Below are 20530 nucleotides of genomic sequence, written 5' to 3' on the forward strand. Positions count from 1 at the left end.
TTAACTTGATGTCTTATCAGAGTGACCAGCTTACTCCCATATGAGGAAAAGAACCAAAATCCTAGCATCAAGACAGAGCATGACCCAGCCCTCAACACACAAAATAGGTGTATATTTAGAGGCGTTGGTCCCAACAACTGAGTGCCTAGAGATGAAATTTCCCAGTTGCGACAGTCAACAGCCAGCCCCAATTCTTCCCATCCCCCTTCAGGCTGTTGAACTTTTGAACTAATAATTGAAACCTCTACAGCATCCAGTTCTCTAGCTTAAAGTGTAAGGAAGAATTTGAGCAGTGTCCAATAAGGAGATTCTACTCATTCTCTTTTGGGGCAAATGAGTAGACCAGTGGCTTTCAACGAGGGGCTGTTTTGCCCCTCTTCTCCCCAGGGGACATTTGGCAATGCACGGACAGTTTCTGCTGTCACAGTCGGTGTGGTGCTACTGGCATCTAGTGGGTAGAGGCCAGGGATGCTGCTGAATATTCTACAGTGATATGCAGGGCATTACAACACAGGGCTATCTAGTCCAAACTATAGTGCCGAAGGGGAGAAACCCTGGAGATGAACTTTTTCCACGGAAAGATGAATTAATAAGCAACCAACACGCAACCCATTCAGATTCTATGGGAAAAGGGGAGGGATTATTATAACATTTAGAATGAAAACTTACATTAGAAAAAACAGAAGCTTGAAGAAATTATATATACTGTCAAGGAAGTTGAAAAAGATGTTCTCTCTGAAACAGGAGGTGAAAGGTGAGGTGCTAGAATAGAGTTACAAAGAAGCCACAAGAGGTATGGATTAAATTCCAGAAGTGTGCTCTTGCATAAAGCCCGCACAGCTGCACTAGAGGCTGGAAAAAGCGGAATCAGAGTTACAGGAAGGACAAATCAGTGAGGAAGAGGGACTTGGAGGTCACTCCAAAACAGGAAAAGAAAACAGGAATGATCGTAGAGTGGGGAGATAAGGGGTACGGAAGAGAGGCAGGGGGAGGGATTCTATACACAGATTCATTCTGTCAGAAATACTGGCAGTCACTGGTGAAGAGCCTAGAACAAACTGAACAAAGGCAAGAGTCAAAGAATAGAAAACTTTTCTGAAATGAAAGAAAACGAATAAAAATCAACAAATAATGATCCTGAGGAACTTCCTGAATTTCAAGAATGAAGAATAGTCTACCAATAAATTAACTGACAAATTAAGTTAGTCACACATGTTCAGTTTTTTTTTTAACTTAAAAGAAATACTTTTAAAAAACATTCTTTTGATTGAAACACATATAGGAAGGTACATAAACCTTAAGTGTACAACTCAGTGCTATGAAAGGCACGTACTTGTGTAACCACATCTAGGTCAAGAAACAGAGTTTTTCCAGCCCCTCAGCAGCCCCACACCCAGTCACCTGCACCCGACTCTCGAAAGCACACTAGGTCTGCAGACCATATCTGGCTCTTCTCTGGGAGCTAAATATGATGTTTATGTTTTTAAATGGCCTAAAAAATATATCAAAAGAAGAATATTTCATGACTGACAAATTATACGAAGCCCGAATTTCAGTGTCCGTAAGCTTTAATGGAACATAGCCACGCTCATTTGTTTATGTATTATCTACAGCTGCCTTTTCACTCCATCAGCAAAGATGAGCTCTTACCACAGAGACTACGTGCCCCGCAGAGCCTTAAATGTTTGCTATCTGGCCCTTAACATAAAAACTTTGCCAACCCCTGTCCTAAGGTGGTAACTCCTTTTCTAACTTTTAAAACCACATTGATCAGTTTGCCTGTTCTTGAATTTCATAGGTATCTACCATAAATATGTGTGCATGTATTCCTTTACGTTACGACTTTTTTGTTCAGTGCCGTGCTTATGAGGTTTATGTATGTGTGTGTAGAGGTACCTATGACCTGTTCATGCTCATTGCTGCGTACTACTCAGTTTTATGAATAGGCTACAGTTATCCATTTGACCACTGATGATCATTCGGATTGTTTCCAATTTGGGGGTTATTATGAATCATGCCGATATAAGATATTCTTCTGTATGTCTCTCAGAACATACACATATACATTTACATATTTCTGTTGGGTATATACCTAATGACACTGAAATTGTGTATGTTCGGCTCTAGTTGGTACTATTCGTTTTCCAAAGTGTTGTGACAGTGTAAACTCCTACCGCTGGTGCTCCACATCCTCACCAGCAAACAGTATTAAGTCTTCCTGCCGTTGTGGTAGGTGTATCTCGTTGTGGCTTTAATGTGCGTTTCCCTGATGACTAATGAGTTTAAGCACCTTTTCATACCTGTTCAAGCCATTTGCCTGTTTCTCTGTTGTGTTTCTCTTTTTCTTATTGATTGTTGGGGGTTCTTTATTTATGCTGGATATCATTTTTTGTTGGATATGCGCATTGCAGTTCTCGGAATATTAAGATAAATGTTTGACCCAGGAATTCTATACCCAGTTAAGTTGCCATTCACACATAAAAGCTTCATTGAAACATTTCCGAATATGCAAGAACTCACATTTTCTAGAGATGAGTCTGATGAGTAACAGATTGGGGAAGTTCTGTGTTATGAAGGGGCGGGTAGTGAACACTAAATGTATTCAAATGTGACGTCTAAATTTAAAGAAGTGTGATAATTTTTTCCTAAAACGAAGGTGATATACTTACTTATACTTTAAATTATTTTATATTAAATATCTCTTTTATAATAGAGAGGAAGAAATATGTTCACAAGGACACCAACAAAAAGCAGGAGATGAAATGAAGGAGGAGATGGGAAAAATTGTAAGCGTGCTAACTTCTTTCTCTGCAAAAGCACATTTAGCATCACTAAAGACATACTGTAGATTTTTCCAAATTACCAGGGGTATGGGGTGGGGAGTAATAGAAAATACAAAACCTATAACAAAAGATAGGAAAGAAAAAAACCAAGGATACAAGCACGGAAAACAAAATGACAGAAGACCATACATAGGTTATAACTAAAATAGGGTAAACTCATGTATTAAATTTAAGATTATAGCATTAAACACAACCAAAAGGTTAATAAATCTTATTTTGCCATGAAAAAACAGAAGCACGTATTGGTCACGGATTCACTGTATATACTGCATTCTGTAGAGCATTCCCCCAACCTGACAAAGTATTGTCTCTTGCCCACCACAACTGAGGATAAGCCCATTGCTACACAGAAGATATATCGAGATTTATCTATTTATCTATATGTGTATATAATGAGATGTATTTTCTCATATTTATGTAAATATATATAATGAGATATATAGCCTTATGGATATATAAACATGTAAGGATAATTAAGTTTGTAAGTGTATACTAGTTTTATAGCTAAGCATACTTAGTTTTAAGTTTAGTTTTTTTCCATAGAATATCTTCTCCCTGATATAGACATATAATCCAGGAAAGGGATCTGTTTGTCTCTATAATTTAAAGTCTATCTGTACATATATCTTACGTATTTTTTATATATGTAAAACAGGAAAAAGGATATAATTAAAAGTAAATGCTTCCGAAGGGCTCCTTGGGCTGCCTTATGAACCTCTAAAAGGGAAAGAATAATTTTGCTTTTTGTTTAGTACTTGGAGCTATGTCTGCCCTTGGTGTTCTAAGGGCCTTCCCAGAGAAACCTGACCGACCATCCAGTTTCTAGGTTGGCTCGGTTTTGGATCTTTATCTTTTTTCATAGCTGCTAGGGTGGAGTTGCCAAGACTTAGTTTGCATCTTCTCCTTGAAAATCTTTCTCTGCCTTTAACTATGTAAGTTTTGAGCTTTTCTGATTTGGGGCAGAAGGTAGTCACTAAAAGCTACATTATGTTCTAGTTCCAGTGGAAGATCCTGCAGTCAGTCCATTACTTTGACTTTTTTCCAGATAATAGAAACTGGAATAGGGCCCAGAAGTTCTGGCATATTCTTAGGTTCTACTTTTTATATACCATGTAGTCTCCTAGTGCCTATAAAGAGCTTTCAGACCACTACCTCCAGCACCCACATTCTTACATTTTCTTTCCCTCCCCTCCCCTGGTATCCCCCCACCCCCACACTCCATATGTTCCCTTCTGTAATGCTCTCTGTTTTATGGTTCAAAATAGTGTATATTTGGAGCAAGTCATTTTTAATCCTTTACTTGAAAATATTCATTCATTCATGAAACATTTAAGCATTGATCGGTTGAGAACAGTACTAGGTGACTACATCTCATCTAATCTTTAACAACTCCGTAATGTAGGAACATTATTTTAACTGCTTTTAAGGCTCATAAGGGTTGTGTAATTTGGCCACGGTCGCACAATTTGTTTGGCAGAGTCTGGACAGCAGCTGCCTATTGAGTTCATATTATGCGCCAAATACTGCACGGAGCCCTCTGTGTAGTTGAAGGCATGAGTATTAGAGGCCGGGAAGGTAACTCGTCACATTTGCCCAGGCCTGTCTGCAAAATCCATGTCCGTTCTGCTGTGCCATGCTAATGATAAAAATGTGCTGTGATACATGCCTGGATATTTCCGTTGTATGCAAGGTGTTCTGGGAATCCAGAGGCAAAGCGGACCTGAGAAGTGCACTGGAGTTTCACAGAAGAGGTGGCATTTAGACCTTAAGAGGAGAGTTCTTCCAAAGAGAGAAATAAAGGAAGGCACCGTTGTCAGTGAGAAAGCACATTAAAGACACGGAGGGGCGGCACAGTTGTGTGCCAGGAACGCTGCAGGCTGTAGCGCTGTGCACGGGCGGCTCCAGAGGGGCCTTGTGGATGCTGCTCTGGAATTTGGGTTCTTTCTTTTGTCTCACGCCAAGTCATCAGTGGGAAGTGGTGTGGTCAGACTTTTGTTTTGGGTGTATTAACTGGTGGGATTGGGTAGGATAATTTAGACAAGAGCCTGACCCAGGACATGAAGGGGATGAAGAGACTCCACGAGTGGCAGCCACAAGAGGTAGGCGTGTCCCATCAGTTCATCCGCAGGGACTGCACACACCATTGCAAACCTTTTTTGTGGGGGCGGGAGGGAGGGAATCAAACCGTCTTATTGAGGGGCTTCAGGGAAAGGTTCAATGAGATCTGACGTCCTCAGTCTGGCCAGGATCTCCCCAGCTTCATAATCGCCGGAAAGCCTTCCACACCCTTTGTTGTTAAAGACAGGAACACACCTGAACTCATTTTCACAGACTTGCTCTTACACTTAGTGTGGGTAGTAACACAAACACTGTTTTTACTTGGATGTGGTGCGTATATACTAACGTATGTGTGACTGTATATACTAACTATGGTATGTTATACATGCAATATTGAAATTTGCTTTCTTTTTTCCCACCTAAAATATCTTGGAGGTCATTTTTTGTCAGTAAATCTGGATCTGCCTGGTTTCTTTTGATAGTGCTCAGTAGTTCATTATATGGATATGCCATAATATGTTTAGAATACATAATGTATCATGAGGAACATTTTGTCATTGCACAGATTTTGTCATTACAAAAGATGCAGTGAGTATTCATATATATGTATTCATATATATGAATATATTCATATATATGAATATACATATAATTGTGTACATATCCACATTTCCAGAAACAAATTCTTAGAAGACTTGAGATTCTTTGGAATCGCTGAGTCAAATGGATTCATGTGTAGTTGTTATTTTAATATTTTGCTAAATTACCCTCTATAACTGCCTGTTTTCCTATACCCTCATCAGCACAAGACATTGATGGTAACTCATCTGAAGGGAAGGGAAAAACTGGTATCTTATTGTAGCTTTACATGTGTTTGAGCCATTTGCATTTCCCTTTTTATCCTTTTTATATTTTTTTCTTGAATTACTGACCTTATTCAGCTACAGGTGCTCTTGATATATTAAGGAAATTAGCCTTTTATCTGGTATGAATTCCAGATATTTCTCCTCAGTGTGTTGTTTGTCTTTCAGCTTGACTTTTGTTAGTTATTATTATAATTTTTTTTAAGTTAAATTTATCAGGGTTTGGGCGGGGAGCTTTAGAATTTCTTGTTATACTTTGAGAAGACTTCCCATTTCCATGATTATTTTTAAAGACTCTCCCATTGGGGTGCCTGGGTGGCACAGTCACTTGGGCATCCGACTCTTGACCTTGGCTCAGGTTATGATCTCACGGGTTCATGAGTTTGAGCCCCACGTCGGGCTTTTCGCTGATGGCGCAGAGCCTGCTTGGAATTCTGGCTCTCCTTCTCTCTGCCCCTCCCCCGCTTGTTCTCTCTCTCTCTCTCTCTCTCTCTCTCTCTCTCTCTCTCAAATAAAAACTTACAAAAAAAAAAAAAACCAAAAAACCTCCCATTGTTTTCCTTTCAGAACTTGCATCGTCTAAATTTTTTTTGTATTTAAATCCTCCAACTAGAGGCGCCTGGGTGGCTCAGTCAGTTGAGCATCCGACTTCAGCTCTGGTCACGATCTCGCTGCTTGTGGGTTTGGCCCCGCATCAGGCTCTAGGCTGACAGCTCGGAGCCTGGCGCCTGCTTCAGATTCTGTCTCCAACCTCTCTGCCCCTCCCCCACTCATGCACTGTCTTTCTCAAATGTAAATAAATATTTTTTTAAAAAAATTAAAAAATCCTCCAACTATTTGGGGAATGTATTTTGGGGTAAGGTATTAAGTGTGGATCAGACTTTTTGTCAGTATCATGCACTGAAAAATTCATCTTTCCCCATTAATTTGAAATGCCATTAGGTAGTTTCTTCTGTGTGGATCTTATCTATCCAGGTAGATCATAAACTCTTGAAAGGCAGCCATCACCTATTATCCCATCTTGAATCCCCCATAAAGTTGAGCATAATGTTCTGCATAAAATAGGTGTGACAGGTTTTTTTTTTTTTTTTTGCATTAAAAAAAATCGTGAGGGGTGCCTGGGTGGCGCAGTCGGTTAAGCGTCCGACTTCAGCCAGGTCACGATCTCGCGGTCCGTGAGTTCGAGCCCCGCGTCGGGCTCTGGGCTGATGGCTCGGAGCCTGGAGCCTGTTTCCGATTCTGTGTCTCCCTCTCTCTCTGCCCCTCGCCCGTTCATGCTCTGTCTCTCTCTGTCCCAAAGATAAATGAACGTTGAAAAAAAAATTAAAAAAAAAATCGTGAATGATAGTGGAAAGTATGCAGAACATTCATATACAACTCAATGAAAATGTATAAAGTGAATACCGGTGTAATCACAACCTTGATCCCTGTACACCGGCCCTGTTCACATTCCTCTTCCACCCTCCAGAGGCAACAACTCTCTCAACTTGTGACAATGATTTTCTTGTGTTTCTTTATACAACCATATAAAATCACCATCGTTTGTAGATAAAAAACCGTTGAATGTCTGCAAGCTCATATTTCAACCTGGTAATTTTACCACCTCTGTGTGGGCCTTTAAATAGTATAGTTTAGTTGAGGCTGTTTTTGTATATTATTTAAATGTAATCTTACTGCTTTTGTTCTTTGGTATGCGTCTTTCACTTGCCGTGATGTTGTGGTATTCAACCATGTTGTGGAAGGTTGTGGATTCTCAGTGCTAGATAGAACCCATTGCACGACTGTGCTACATTGTATTTATTCACTGTTGCTGGATTATAGGTTTACAGTTTTGACTATTGCAAACAGTGTTGCTCTGAAAATCTTTGTACCTGTGTTTTGATGCATGTAACTAAGATTTCTTATAGGACAGAATCAGTAAAGTGGGGTGCGCTGCCTAGTTTTTTTATTTTTTGAAAGCTTTTAATTTTGAGATAATTTTACATTTATAGAAGAGTTGCAGAATTGGTACAGAGAGTTCCTGTATACCCTTTATCCAGCTGCCCCTAATGTCTTACATGATCATGGTGCATTTAAAAATAAGACATTCCTGTTGGTACAATACTATTAACTGCAGACTTTGGATTTTGTCAGTGTTTCCACTGATGTCCTTTTCCTATTCGAGGACCAATGTGGGATACCACGTTGCATTTAGTTGTTGTATTTTCTTTAGACATAAAACAAACTTACCAACTATAGTACAGTATTTGTGGAAAGTTCTTTTCGTTTTTAGCCTTGTAGTAGCCCGTCAAAACTGCTTTCCACAGCTACTATTACATAGTCATTTGGGTCGCGTTTCTTTCACTGAGAAAAATTCATTTAAAATTCATCCATGTTGTGTGCAGCGATAATTTGTTCTTTTTAAAAATAATTGTAGTGAGCGTCATATAAAATGAACTATTTTAAAGTAAGCAGTTGCGTGGCATTTAGTATAGTTACAGTGGACAACCACCACCTCTGTCTAGTTCCAAAACACGTTCGTCACCCCAAAACCAAACCCCGTACTCACTTAGCAGTTACTCACACGTTCTTTCCCTCCTCCCAGCCTCCGGCAGCTGTCAATCTGCTTTCTATTTCTGTGGCTTCACCCATTCTGGAGGTTTCATATGCATGGGATCATACAGTATGTGATGCTTCTTTCACTGAGCATAATGTTTTTGAGGTTTATCTACATTGTAGCATGTGTCAGTCCTTCATTCCTTCCTTTTTTAAAATTGTGGTAAAATGTACGTAACATAAAATTTGCCATTTTTGTACACTGTTTTTAAGTGTACGGTTTAGTGGCATTAACTACACTCACAATATTGTACAACCGTCACCACTACCCGTTTCCAAAACTGTTTCATCCCCCTAAACGGAAACTCGGTACCCACGAGGCAATAAGTCCTCCTTCTCCACCCCTCCCAGCCCCTGGTGACCTCTAATTTTTACCTCTATGAACTTGCCTATTCTGGATATCTAATCTAAATGGAATTATGCAATAGTTGTCCTTTTGTGTCTGGCTTATTTCACCGTAATGCTTTCCAGGCTCATCCATGGTGTGGCATGTATCAGAACTTCATTCCTTTTTCTGGTTGGGTAATATTCCATTGTGTAGATACCCCGAATTTTGTCCGTCTGTCGATGGACTTTTGTGTTGTTTTCACCTTTTGGCTCTTGTGAATAATGCTGCTGTGAAATTGGCATCCAAGTATCTGTTGGAGTCATTATTTTTTATTCTTTTGTGTATATCCCTTGTAGTAGAGTGGCTTGCCTACCCCAGTCTAAACACACAGAGTAGTAAACTTAATTGCAGAGTGGTTACACCACAATCTTGACGACACTTGATTTTACCAGATTCTTCAGTTTTTGCCAATATGCCCTGTGTGTTACGGTGTTTCACTGTGATTTTAATTTGTATTAATGATTCCTAATGGAGTTGAACACATTTTCACATATTTATAAGCCACTCAAATTTCCTGCTTTGTAACGTGCCCATTAGTTTTCCTGTTGGTGGTTTGACTTGCTAAATTAATGTTGATGAGTTGATGCCTCCAAATAATGTTTACTCTGTGTTTCTGCAGAACAAATAGTGGAGAAAGATGAAGGTCCATATTATACTCACCTGGGATCTGGCCCCACGGTAGCCTCTATCCGGGAACTCATGGAGGAGCGGTGAGTGACGCACAAATGTCCAAGGAGAGCTGGGCAAGTTGTTAGTAGAGCATGGAATTGAAGCACCTCTCGTTTTCATTTCCTTGACCAGACCACACACAGAAAGGAAGCCAGGATATCTGGACTGTGGAGGGTTGAATATGGAATTCTCACCACAGTGCTTCTGGATTTCTCTCTCTGTCTGTTGGTCTGCCCTCTAGATCTTCCCCTCCCCGGCTTTTCTCTCTCTCTTGAAATATTTTCTTACTGATGAGGTCTGGTTAAATGACTCTGTGTCCCATAGTGTTTCCTGAGGTCTGAATTTTGCTGCTGGCTTTTCTGTGCTATTGTCATGTTCTTCTGCCCTCTCTGTGGCCTATAAGTTCACAGTCAGAGCTAAAGACTTCATGGAAATCACATCATTTTTTCATTCTTTCTTGTTTTTCAAAACTACTTTATAGGTGCTATTTTGTACCTCCACTAGGAAGAATATAATGTCTCCTCTTTGGCCAGTAGGCGCCTATTCAGTGTGTCCTGAGTCGTTCTGATACCATCCCAGGAGTCTCTCATAGCTTTCTCGATTCCTTGTACGACTGTATGATCTGGGCTCGCATTCTGTGTCTATCCACGAAGTCCTGGTCCTTTTTATTGGGGGAAAAAGTTTTCAGAAAACAAACTCTGGTACGAGGTGTGCTCATCATTTCTAGGCCATTTCAGTAGAAAGAGCTAAGATGTATGTGTAGATTTTTTATTTTTGTTCTTGATTGTGATTAAATACATCATGAGTTTACACTGACACTTAGAATTCAAACTCAAGACTACACGGTTTTTACATAACAGCCCGGTTTTGTTTTTCTAAGCAGCTCGTGTAGCTAGAGACTTTAAATTTTATGGGTGGGTCCACAGCAGATATTAAATGCTATGAGTTCCAATGTACAGAAAGGTAAAATAGCTTGGTGATTGAGAGCATGTGAACGCTGAAACTAGACGTAAGGTCTAATCCTGGCCCTGCCACTTCCTGCTGAGCCCTTGGGTAAGTTGCTCTACTGCTCTGTGACTCAGTTTTCTTATCTGCAAAATGGAGATAATGTAAAAGTACATACACATTGTAGGAGAATTATGAAGATAAACTGAATTGATGTCTGGAAAGCACTTAGTGCTTATAGGGAAGTACCACATATAGGGTATCTTGTCTCATACAACATCTACTGATTGAGATCTTATAACAAGCATTAGTATGTAGACATAAACATGTTTGCTCATACGTATACATCATATACACACAGATGTGTGGAAGGCAGAGTGGCTTAGAGTTTCCTCAGATCTGGGTACCATATTTTGTCTGAGCAGGGGAGCCAAGTGAATCCTGTCATCAGTCTAGCAGGGAACATGAATTTGAACTGAAAAACTGTATTGGCATCCTTGAGTCAATAAATGGTAAGATGGATAGAGGACTGTGATCTCCCATTACGACTCTTAATTGTCCTGTACCATCTGGCAACATTTGTATTCAAAGTAGCCCATCAGAAAAACATTCAAAGACTCAATCTGTAAATTCAAGCCTGCTTGAAAGTGGACCTCTGAGGCCGTGAGAAGGAAACATTTAAAACAAGGTGTGTGTAGCATGTGTGTGCCTTCGTGTGCCAACGTGCGTGTGCATTGCGGTGCCAGGGTTGGGGCAGGCAGCATTTTGGCCAGTGACTTTTTGGTAAGAAATAGCGACGCTCTTATTTGCAGGTTGAGGGTTGCAGGGGAGTCACATGTACAAGTTGACCTGGGACAGTTTTTGTGTTTGTTTCTTGGAAACAGTTCTACAAAATTTCTAGACAGCTCTCTAAATAACTTTTAGTTATGGAAGAGTATGTTTTGAAACAAGGATTAAGAGATAGTGATAAAGTTGAGATTTGTCCTCCCCCCCCCCCATTGCTTTAAAAATAACAGCCAACTGTAGAATCTTCAGAAACTGATCCAAGGGAGGAATTCCTGTCGAGACCAGGAATACTTGTGTTTTTCCTCAGCAGCTGGTTTATTTTTATCTTAAGGACCTTGTAAATTATGTAACAGATTGTATTTCCATCTTTGTTGGCTGCTGGGTAAGCTTAGAGCCAGATTTGTGTACCCCCTATTGGGAGGAATGTAATTTCTCATCTTTGGCCCATGAGAACCTATTCAGGTTCACTCCTGAGTCCTTTTGACATAATCCTAAGGAACCTTCATTAGCTTCCTGATTTCTCATATGATGAAATTTTCTAGGCTCGTCTCTCAAAAATACACACAAGACCGTACTGCTTGCATTCTGTGTACCAATGTTACGTTCATCTCCCCCCCACCCCTTTACTCTGATTTCATCACCTGTTTTTATCTTAATAGACATCTTTTTTTTTTTTTTTTAAGTCTTCTTGTGGGACAAGGAGAGGAATGAATAACCAGTGAACATCACCAGGCTGGGGGTCTAGTTTGTGAATGGTCCAGGCTGTCTCCCCCACCTTCTCTCTACAGGACCACTCTACCGCCAGAAGTGGGCCAAAGTCAGGAAGGGGAAACGAGCTGAAATCAAGGAGACGTTGATGCTTTTAGCTTCTCTGGTAAAGATTTGGAAAAAGGAGGGGCGGTCAAACGCAAATCCTAAAATATTATCCCAATTTATTTATGGGTTCCACACATGGGAATCCAGGTCCCCATTGATGTACATTCTTGTGGTCAGTTGTACAAACCCGTATCTCAGAATGGTGTGCTGCACAGAGCCCCATGTCGTCTATCTGGGAAGGGGATTCTCTGCAGCCTAGGAGCTCATGAAATGTTTATTCTAAAAACAGAGAATCACCACTGTGCTAGCAGATCCTCTGAGTTTAGGGAACTAGTCTCATTACTGGGTGATAGAGGTAACCCCAAAGAAGTACAACTTTAGGTCAGTGGTTATCAAACTTGAGCGTGCTTCAGGGTCTCCTGGAGTGCTTGTGAAAGCACAGATCCTTGGCCCTACCCCAGAATTCCTGACCCAGAAGGGCTGGGATGAGACCTGAGAGTCTGTATTCCTCCCAAATTCCCAAGTGATGCTGATCTCAGCACCATCCTTTGAGAACCACTTGCTAAGATGATCAGGTTATCTCTCAAGATAAGGTTTCAGCCTATTCTTTTCAGACTTAGCTTAGGGTCTAGGAGTTCATCTGTATGCAGGAATGAACATTATTCAGATGTTCTAGAATATCATTTTAATGGTAGGCCAGAGAGTAAGACATTTAAGAAAAAAGAGCTAAATCCGGAGTTGATTGGTTGTCAGTAAGCACAGAGAAATTTCTCGTTTGAAGGAAAAAAAAAAGAAAAAGAAAAGGTCTAGCTGATCAGAGTGCTTGGCCCTTTTATTTGCTCTTGAATACGAAGTTCAGTGCAGAAAGTGTTCCTCTGACGGGTGGGATGGGGGGAAGGTACTGGTCAGAGAGCTCGCGTCAGTGTCCTCTGCTCACCCTCCTGAGGGGAACACAATATCCTGTTTTGGTGAGAGCAGCGTGGACGCCTCGGGCTGTTCATCCCACAGGGACCCCAGGACACACCAAGCACCCAGGCCTTGCACTTGGGGGCCACTTCCTGATAAATGTTTGTGAAATTGAAAGTTTTCCAGGAACCAAACAAAAGCAGCACTATCTGGTCTTTTCCTCTTGAGACAGGCCACACTATATAAACTCCCCCAGAGTCCTGTCTCCAAACACATTCTATAAGGGACTAACATAGCCTTAGAATTTTAATGTGCTAATTATCAGAAACACTTTTCACCTTGACAGTGTGCTCTGTTTCACTCAAGAAACCAAAGAAACCGTACATCAATACTTTAAAAAAATGTATTCTCTTTCCCAGTTACCAAAATAAAACCTATCTGTAAGTCTTTTTTTAAAAAAGTTTAGAATAAAGCCTTCCAGCAATTATCCAGAAGAAACCTTTTTTAAAAAGTTTGATGTCTACTCTTTAGTTTTTTGTCAGCATTTATAGATGCGCATATATAGAGAGAGATTTTAAACCAAATGGGATCAGTCATAATGTACCCACTATTTGTAGCCGCTACCCCTCCAGCCCCCAGCTTAATTTCTTCCATGTTAGTACATAGAATTCTGTCGAATCCCTTTTAATGGCTACATGGTTTTCCAACATACGGAAGTTTATTATATTTATTATAGTTTAGCCAATTCTGTACTAGATATTTCAGTTCCTAATTTTTCAGTTGTTGGCACAAGGAACACCTTGTGCCTAAGTCTTGATGTATCTGTACAGTTATTTCAGAGGTGTGGAGATTCCTGGAAGTGGAGTGGATGAGATAAAGGAATACAGATCTCCCTCGCTACCCAAAAGTAGAGCATCCCTTTGAAAACTTTCCTAAACTGAAAATGGCAATGAAGCGAAGAAACAGTTACCATTAATGTATATGGGAAAACGTCTGAGTGTTCCTGGACCCCCAAAAATAATCTCTTTTAGGCTTTTCTGATACCTTAAGATAAATCAAGATAAAGCACAGATGCTCACAGACACAGTTCCGCTGTCTGGTGGCTGGAATGCTGAGTGCAGTTCCTGGGCCAGGAGCTTGGTGGCGCCACTCTCGCGACACCACTTGGGGTGTGCATTGCCTCTGTAATGGCTCGTTGCCAAACGAACGCTGAACGCTATTGTCACTCTTTGCCTTTTTTCGTAAAAGCAAAAATTCTCTTTGGATTTCTTCTGGTTACCAAAAAAACAGGTACTGATGTAGGTCTTTTGTAAAAGCAAAGTGGCATAACATGAGCTTCTGAAAGGTGAGGGATACCTGTATGTGTAATTGTCTATGTGTGTTTGTAGAGACTATGTTAACTGTAGTGTGTATGATGAGATATCTTTCTATTAAAGTAGTATATTAAAAAGGGCCATGACCAGAGTGGATTCGTTATAGAAATATAAGGATAGTTTGATTTAGATACTCTGTTAAAATAGCACATTCATATTAATTGATCAAAGGAAAAAAAAAAAAAAACAACAGTCATCTGTGTCCTTTGTTGCTAAAAGTGCTTTTGATAAAAAGAACCCATTCTTGATTAAAAACCAAGGCTTGAAGATGCCTTCAAACTAAGTCAGTCTCTGTCTCTTTCCCAAACTCAGCTAGCTTCCTTCTCAGTGATGAATAGTTGGCAACATTTTACAGTCAAGTGAGGAAATAAGCAGAGATGCCCACTAGCACTTCAGAAGCCTTGGCTGGTACAGTGAGGCAAGAGAGTGAAAGAAGGGCATGAAGAGTGAACAGGAGGAGGTGACAAATCACCCTGTTTGTCGATGATATGATTTTGTGCCTGAAGCTAAAAAGCTATTAAAAATAAGACGGTTCAGTAAGATGGCTACTTACGTTGTTAAGAATTAATATTTAGCAGGCTCTCTAACCCTCACGCAGGAGCTTCAAAACACTTAAAACAGTGCATCCCTATGGATTATGTCATTTGTTCTCCTTCCAAGCCTGGAAAGTATGGGCCCTTTCTATCTTCATGTTAGATTAGGAAACTCAGGCCTTGAGAACTTCAGTCATTTGACTACAGTGCTGCAGCCAGAAAGTGGCTGGGAGAGCATTCAAGCCACCGATGCCTGTGGCACCATAGTTGTGTGGCCTTGGGCAGGTCAGTTCAGCTCTGGAGCCATAGTTTGATCACTTCTGAATTAGACGGTCTCGGAATCCCCGAGTGTGTGTGGGCCAGGGCACGAGTGTGTGCAGTGTGTGTTTACTGCCAGGGCAGTCTCGGAGCCAGATGGTGCTTGGTAGGGTCACTTCCCCTGGCCTCAGCTCTCTGTCCTCATCGTGTTCAAATGTTAGCTGGGGATTGTTGAAAGAAAACAGTAAGATTTTCCATTTATTTTCTTCTGTTTATTGACTGTATAAATAACAGGGTGACTCCACTAACAAGGCTGGATACAAATGCCCATGTTTAGCCTTTGGTTTGAGTACCTTCCCTGGAGGTTCAGAATAATAATCAGGGACACTGTGTTTGATGACCCCCTCTACCCTGAGACAGAGCTGGGCAAGATGGACCGGAGGCCCTGTGGACCTGTACGTGGCTGCTGTGTCTCCAGAGGCTCTAAGCACAGAACAAACATTTAAATCCTTCTCCTTCTCTGTTGACCCCACAGTAACTAAACCCATGCTGAAGCACACTGAGGCTTGCCTTCTTACCGTAAGCTGCTCTCTTCTGGGGCTTCACTGTGCTGATGGTGGCTTCTGTCTCCCTCACCAGGTATGGAGAGAAGGGGAAAGCCATCCGGATCGAGAAGGTCATCTACACTGGGAAGGAGGGGAAGAGCTCACGCGGCTGCCCCATTGCAAAGTGGGTGAGTGTCAACCCTGTGGCCGGGGCTGCTGCCTCACTTCCCTCACCGCAGGCCAGGCCAGAGGTGTGTGTGTGGAAACAGACATGTTTATTGTTCAGGGGAACGTGGGAGCTTGCATCTGTGCTTGGTTAGGGTCATTTTCCCCCAGCCTGAGCTAGCCTCGTTTTATCTAAACACCAGCCCCTGGCACCCTGGGCTGGCCTCAGAAAAGCTCTAGTCATTATGCTTGGTTCATACTCTCCCCGTGGATCAGGGATGTGGTTGAGGGGAGGCTGAAAGATGTCATCTTACTCAAAGCTGGGCCCCACTGTGCACCATTTGACCCCTCTGCCCCTCCATATGCCAGTGGTGTTCCTATCTCTCGTCCAGAAGAACTAGCTAGGCCTCTAGGCAGGGTCGGGGACAATCTTGCATCTACTTTACTTCTGAGCCACTGTTCCCTATAAGGCAGCCTGAGTGTCCCAGCGAGGGGAGCGTCAGTGACTGTGACCCTCGTTTCACCCCCACATAGTTTTCTGACCTTGCTCTTCCAGTCCTCGAGGAGATATTTAGCATCACTGCAGAAGCTCAAGAGCAGCAGCAAGTCATCAGGTGTGAGCTCAGCACTGTGCTGGGTGCTCGGTACGGGGATATGCCTTGAAAATGAAAGGGTCTGTCCTTGTGCTCAATCTGCTTATGGTGTAGAGACACATGAGATAAGATCACGGAGACTTGAGTGATCAAGGTCCAATTATGAGAGGCGAACTCAGTGCGGTAGAGTTCAGGGTCAAGCGATATGAATGGTGGGAGGAATGTGAGGCTTTGTTTCTCAGAGGAGGGTGATGTGCATGGGATCACAAATACAGGGCCACATTAAATGGGCTGATGAGGGGCGCCTGGGTGGCTCAGTCGGTTAAGCGTCCGACTTTGGCTCAGGTCATGATCTCATGGTTCGTGGGTTCGAGCCCCGTGTCGGGCTCTGTGCTGACAGCTCAGAGCCTGGAGCCTGTTTGGGATTCTGTGTCTCCTCTCTCTCTGCCCCCCCTTCCCTCTCAAAAATAAATAAACATTAAAAAGTTCTTTTAAAAAATAAATAAATGGGCTGATGGGAGAGTAGAAGCATTTCTGGCAAGGAGAGTCATGTGAGCAAAGGTAACAGGCTGTGTGAATATACAGCTCACTGAGTGAGGGAAGATGGGAAGAAGACCTTTGTCAGCCTGTGTCCATGTGCACATGGCTGTTTTTGTCTCATATATGCCATACCTTTGCCTTTGCACCATTGTTTTTAATGAATATGAAAGGTGTCTGTACCTGAACTATCACATACCTTTTTTTTTTTAGCAATTTTCGGTCAGTATTGCAGAATTATATATAATAAAAGAATCTGGAGCTACATAGAGCCTTCACAGGTATGAAGAAATATAGCGTCCCCACCCTCCTGAAAGATAGGTATTACAGTGGGAGGGGGACTGTATCCGTCTGTGGCTGATCAGGGTGCAGTGTTATCCCTCAGAGAACCCATCAGCGACATGGCATCTGCCCTTATTTCTGCTAATCCATGTAGTCATTGGAGAATTCCACAGTCCTGGATGGGAAACTGAAGATCCTCACACAGGTGGAGCCTGGGGACTTTTCCATCTTCAGAAACAGTTGGATCAAGGGAAGAAAACAACTGGCTATGTAGGTGGTGTCGAAGAAGAGAATATGCATTTCTGGCCCCAGAGCTCTGGGGAGCAGCACCTGTGCGTCTCTGCTAGGGCTGAGGAAGGAGGTGCCCAGGTGAAGCAGTGAGCTTAGTTCCTGGGGGCAGGAAGAGGGAAGCAGAATGATGGAGGGGGAGGAACTTGGTCTTCACACGTTGGTCCTCCAGGGTCTGTGCACAGATGCCCAGAGCGGAGCACACGTGGCACCTGATGTTTTGTCCAAAAGATGAAACAGCTTATGGGTATCACCAAACCCCAGTTGGTGATGCCAGCTTTGAAAGAAAAGCCCAGATAGAAGGGAATGCATAGTGACCACATTCCCAGAGGTGGGGAAATTCTTGTATCTGACGAGGGAAGATAAAAGGAGAGAGGAAAGAAATGGTGTTTTATAGGAAGGGCAAATGGTGGTAGGTCATAGACTATCACAGTGGTAAGAAAATGGTGGTGTGGAGTTGTGTTTTTCTTTTCTAGCTATCTCCCTTAGTGCAGTGGACTTCTCTTGGTTTTTGCCTACACAGCCACCAAATACCCTATCTATTTTGGTGGTAGAGCTCATCTAAAGAGTTCTACCTCCTTGGAAGTTAGAGAAGGGCAGGTGTTCCCTTCCCCTGCTCCCCCCCCTCCATCCACACACACACACCGGGAAGTGACCCATAAGTGCCAAGAGGGGCAGATTGTCCTTAGTGTCAGCGTGGCGTCAAGAACCCAGGCAGTAGTCTGTGGCTACGGGCGAGCGGCAGCATCCAGCTGCCTGTGGTGGACGGTGCTTCCTGTGGTTCTTCCTGCCCACCGCCTGTTCTGGTCTCCCATCTAGAGCCTGGGTTTTCATCTGAACCAGGTTCATGTCTTTGTCTACAGCCTGAACCCCCAACCAGTAGGGTCATCTAAAAGCAGTGTGTCTGACAAATTCTAGACTTGCCTGGCCAGGCTCTTGGGGGACAAAGTTGAGGCGCATCATGGGTACCCAGCAAATGTGTGTTGAGAGAAGGATCTAAGAAAGCAGTGAGATAGCCCAGGGAGCCCACTGATAATCTGCAGTTTTGAGGTGGCTTGTACAGAGTATGGAAGTCAGCAAGCATGGGAGTAAGGGAGTGACCAGGTAGCATTCCAAAGGCTCAGAATAAATGGAGACATGCCAGAAGCAAACACCACAGACAGCAAAAATGCGCTTTGGATGCAAGAACCTTGGAGATGCTGCTTGGGCCAGTCTGTAAAGATAACAGGGGTCAGAAAGCAGATATTTGAAGGCCCCTTGAGGGCAGGGTTGGAACAGACCTCCTGGGGAACCCCAAGGGTTGGAACTAAGTACCAGGAGTAGGAAGACAGATGTGGGCTTCCTTTGGTGCTGTGCTATTCTTGTTCAGTGCATGGGGGACTCCTGCCCAGCTCTGGGGGGGGGGCGGTGCTGTCTGTGTCTGTGGTGGGATATGAACCATCCGTATGGCCACACTCAGGTACTGGTGTCTTCCTGCCTTCCCTTGGCCTTTTGATTTTTGCGCTTGGGGCATTCAGTCCTGCTGGCTTCCTTCCTTCATAGTGTGGGTAGGGAGCTCCGCTTTATTGTTTTCTTATAGTTTTTTTGAGTGTACCCATCGGCCTGTGAGGGTGTGGCCACAGAGAGCTGTCTGCTTGTGCTTATCACGTTTATGTGTTTGCCACTTGGGAAACCAAAGAGACGTGGCCTCAACCTCAGCTTTGGTAGGTCAGGTGTTTCCCTGTGTGCTCTGAACACATGTTGCACGTGAGGGCGATTGATTAGCCAGTGCCCTACCCTGGGCACTGAGCAGAGATTGACAGTAGTGCCTCAGAAACCCTGGTGGCAGGGACTGCTGTCTTATCAGTACGTGTGATGTGTGATCGTGAACCTGTGTTCACGATGTGCCCAGCTCAGTCTGCAGAGGCCAGGCAATCACACAGGGAGCTCTAATACTGCATGACTTAATGACATGTTCGTGTGTTACTGATCCCAAAAAGTTTTAAAAATAATGATATAACCGATGCTTCTGTGGGTTGGCTCAGAGCAGGAACTCATGGGCCGGGGATATGTTTTGTTTAACGTGTCCCTGAAAATTTTGAAGGAAATCCTGACCTCTGCTACAACCTGGATGAACCTTGAGGCTATGCCAGGGACCAATTCTGTATGACTCCACATGTATGAAGCACTGCCAGTAGTCAAACTATTCAGAGAGTCAGAAAGCAGAATGGTTGTTACCATGGACTAGGGGCCAGAGAGAAGGGAGAGTGAGTGGTAAGTGGGCACAGAGTTTTCTGTTTGGGAAGATAGAACGTTGTAGAGGTGGACAGAGGTCTGGTGACGGCTGCAGAACAGTGTGAAGGTACTTCTGCGACTGAGCCATACACTTAACAATGGCTGCAGTGGTCAATTTTACGTCATGTGTATTTTACCGTGATTTTAAAAATTGAATTAGGTGCTCACATCTTTAAAAGGAGAGATTTCATGTAAAAATCTAGGTTTCTGTTTTCTTCTTGTTAAAATTGGAAGAGGTAGCTGCACTAGGCTGGGATTCCCATCAGGCAGTGGTTGATGGAGAGAAGGCCTGGCTTACCCATTTTGAAGGGGCGTGTGCTTTTTCACTTGGCCATGGTCCACACCACCCCCAGTTGTCCATCTGGCCCACTTTCCTTATTTATACTGCCTGCCTGGCTGCCTCTTTGGACAGCTCCCTGCACTGCTGTACTCATGACCAAGTGCGTCTCCAGCCCAGGCCTCTCCTGACCTCCAGACCCAGTGTATTGGGGTCTTACTAGAAATAGCCACTCAGACGTTCCCAAGTACCTCAGCCCCAGCGTGTTCCCAGTTAACTCATCAGTAAACAACCCCCACCCCACCCACTGTCCTGTGCCACAAAAGTGGAAGTCCGTTTAAGACTTTGCCCTGTGCCTCAGCCCCTAGAGTCAGATGGTCCCAAGGTCACCTTTCTCCTCAATGAGTCTGAATGCATTCCTTTTCCTGTTTCATTCCCCGCTGCCCTGCTTCAGCACTTTATCCACTTTTGTTTGTGTTTTGTTTGTTAGTGGTCTCCCTGTCACTCTCCGCCTCCACCCTGCCATCTGCCTGCTC

At 43.0% G+C, this 20530-nt stretch overlaps 1 protein-coding gene across 5 annotated transcripts in view; it reads left to right on the forward strand.

The window, feature by feature from the left end:
* Positions 1–20530, forward strand: part of TET3 (tet methylcytosine dioxygenase 3) — a 107209-nt gene that overhangs the window by 65335 nt on the left and 21344 nt on the right. For all 5 annotated transcript variants that reach the window (XM_047069015.1, XM_047069014.1, XM_047069013.1 and 2 more), the window contains 2 exons: positions 9367–9457; positions 15673–15766. In XM_047069015.1, coding sequence (XP_046924971.1) covers positions 9367–9457; positions 15673–15766 — 185 coding nt within the window. The remainder of the gene's footprint in view (positions 1–9366; positions 9458–15672; positions 15767–20530) is intronic.

The sequence above is a fragment of the Lynx rufus genome, unplaced genomic scaffold (assembly GCF_022079265.1).
Source record: "Lynx rufus isolate CCGP_SWC_20201006 ecotype Redwood Valley unplaced genomic scaffold, mLynRuf1.p SCAF_8, whole genome shotgun sequence".
In the NCBI taxonomy this organism is placed as follows: domain Eukaryota; kingdom Metazoa; phylum Chordata; class Mammalia; order Carnivora; family Felidae; genus Lynx; species Lynx rufus.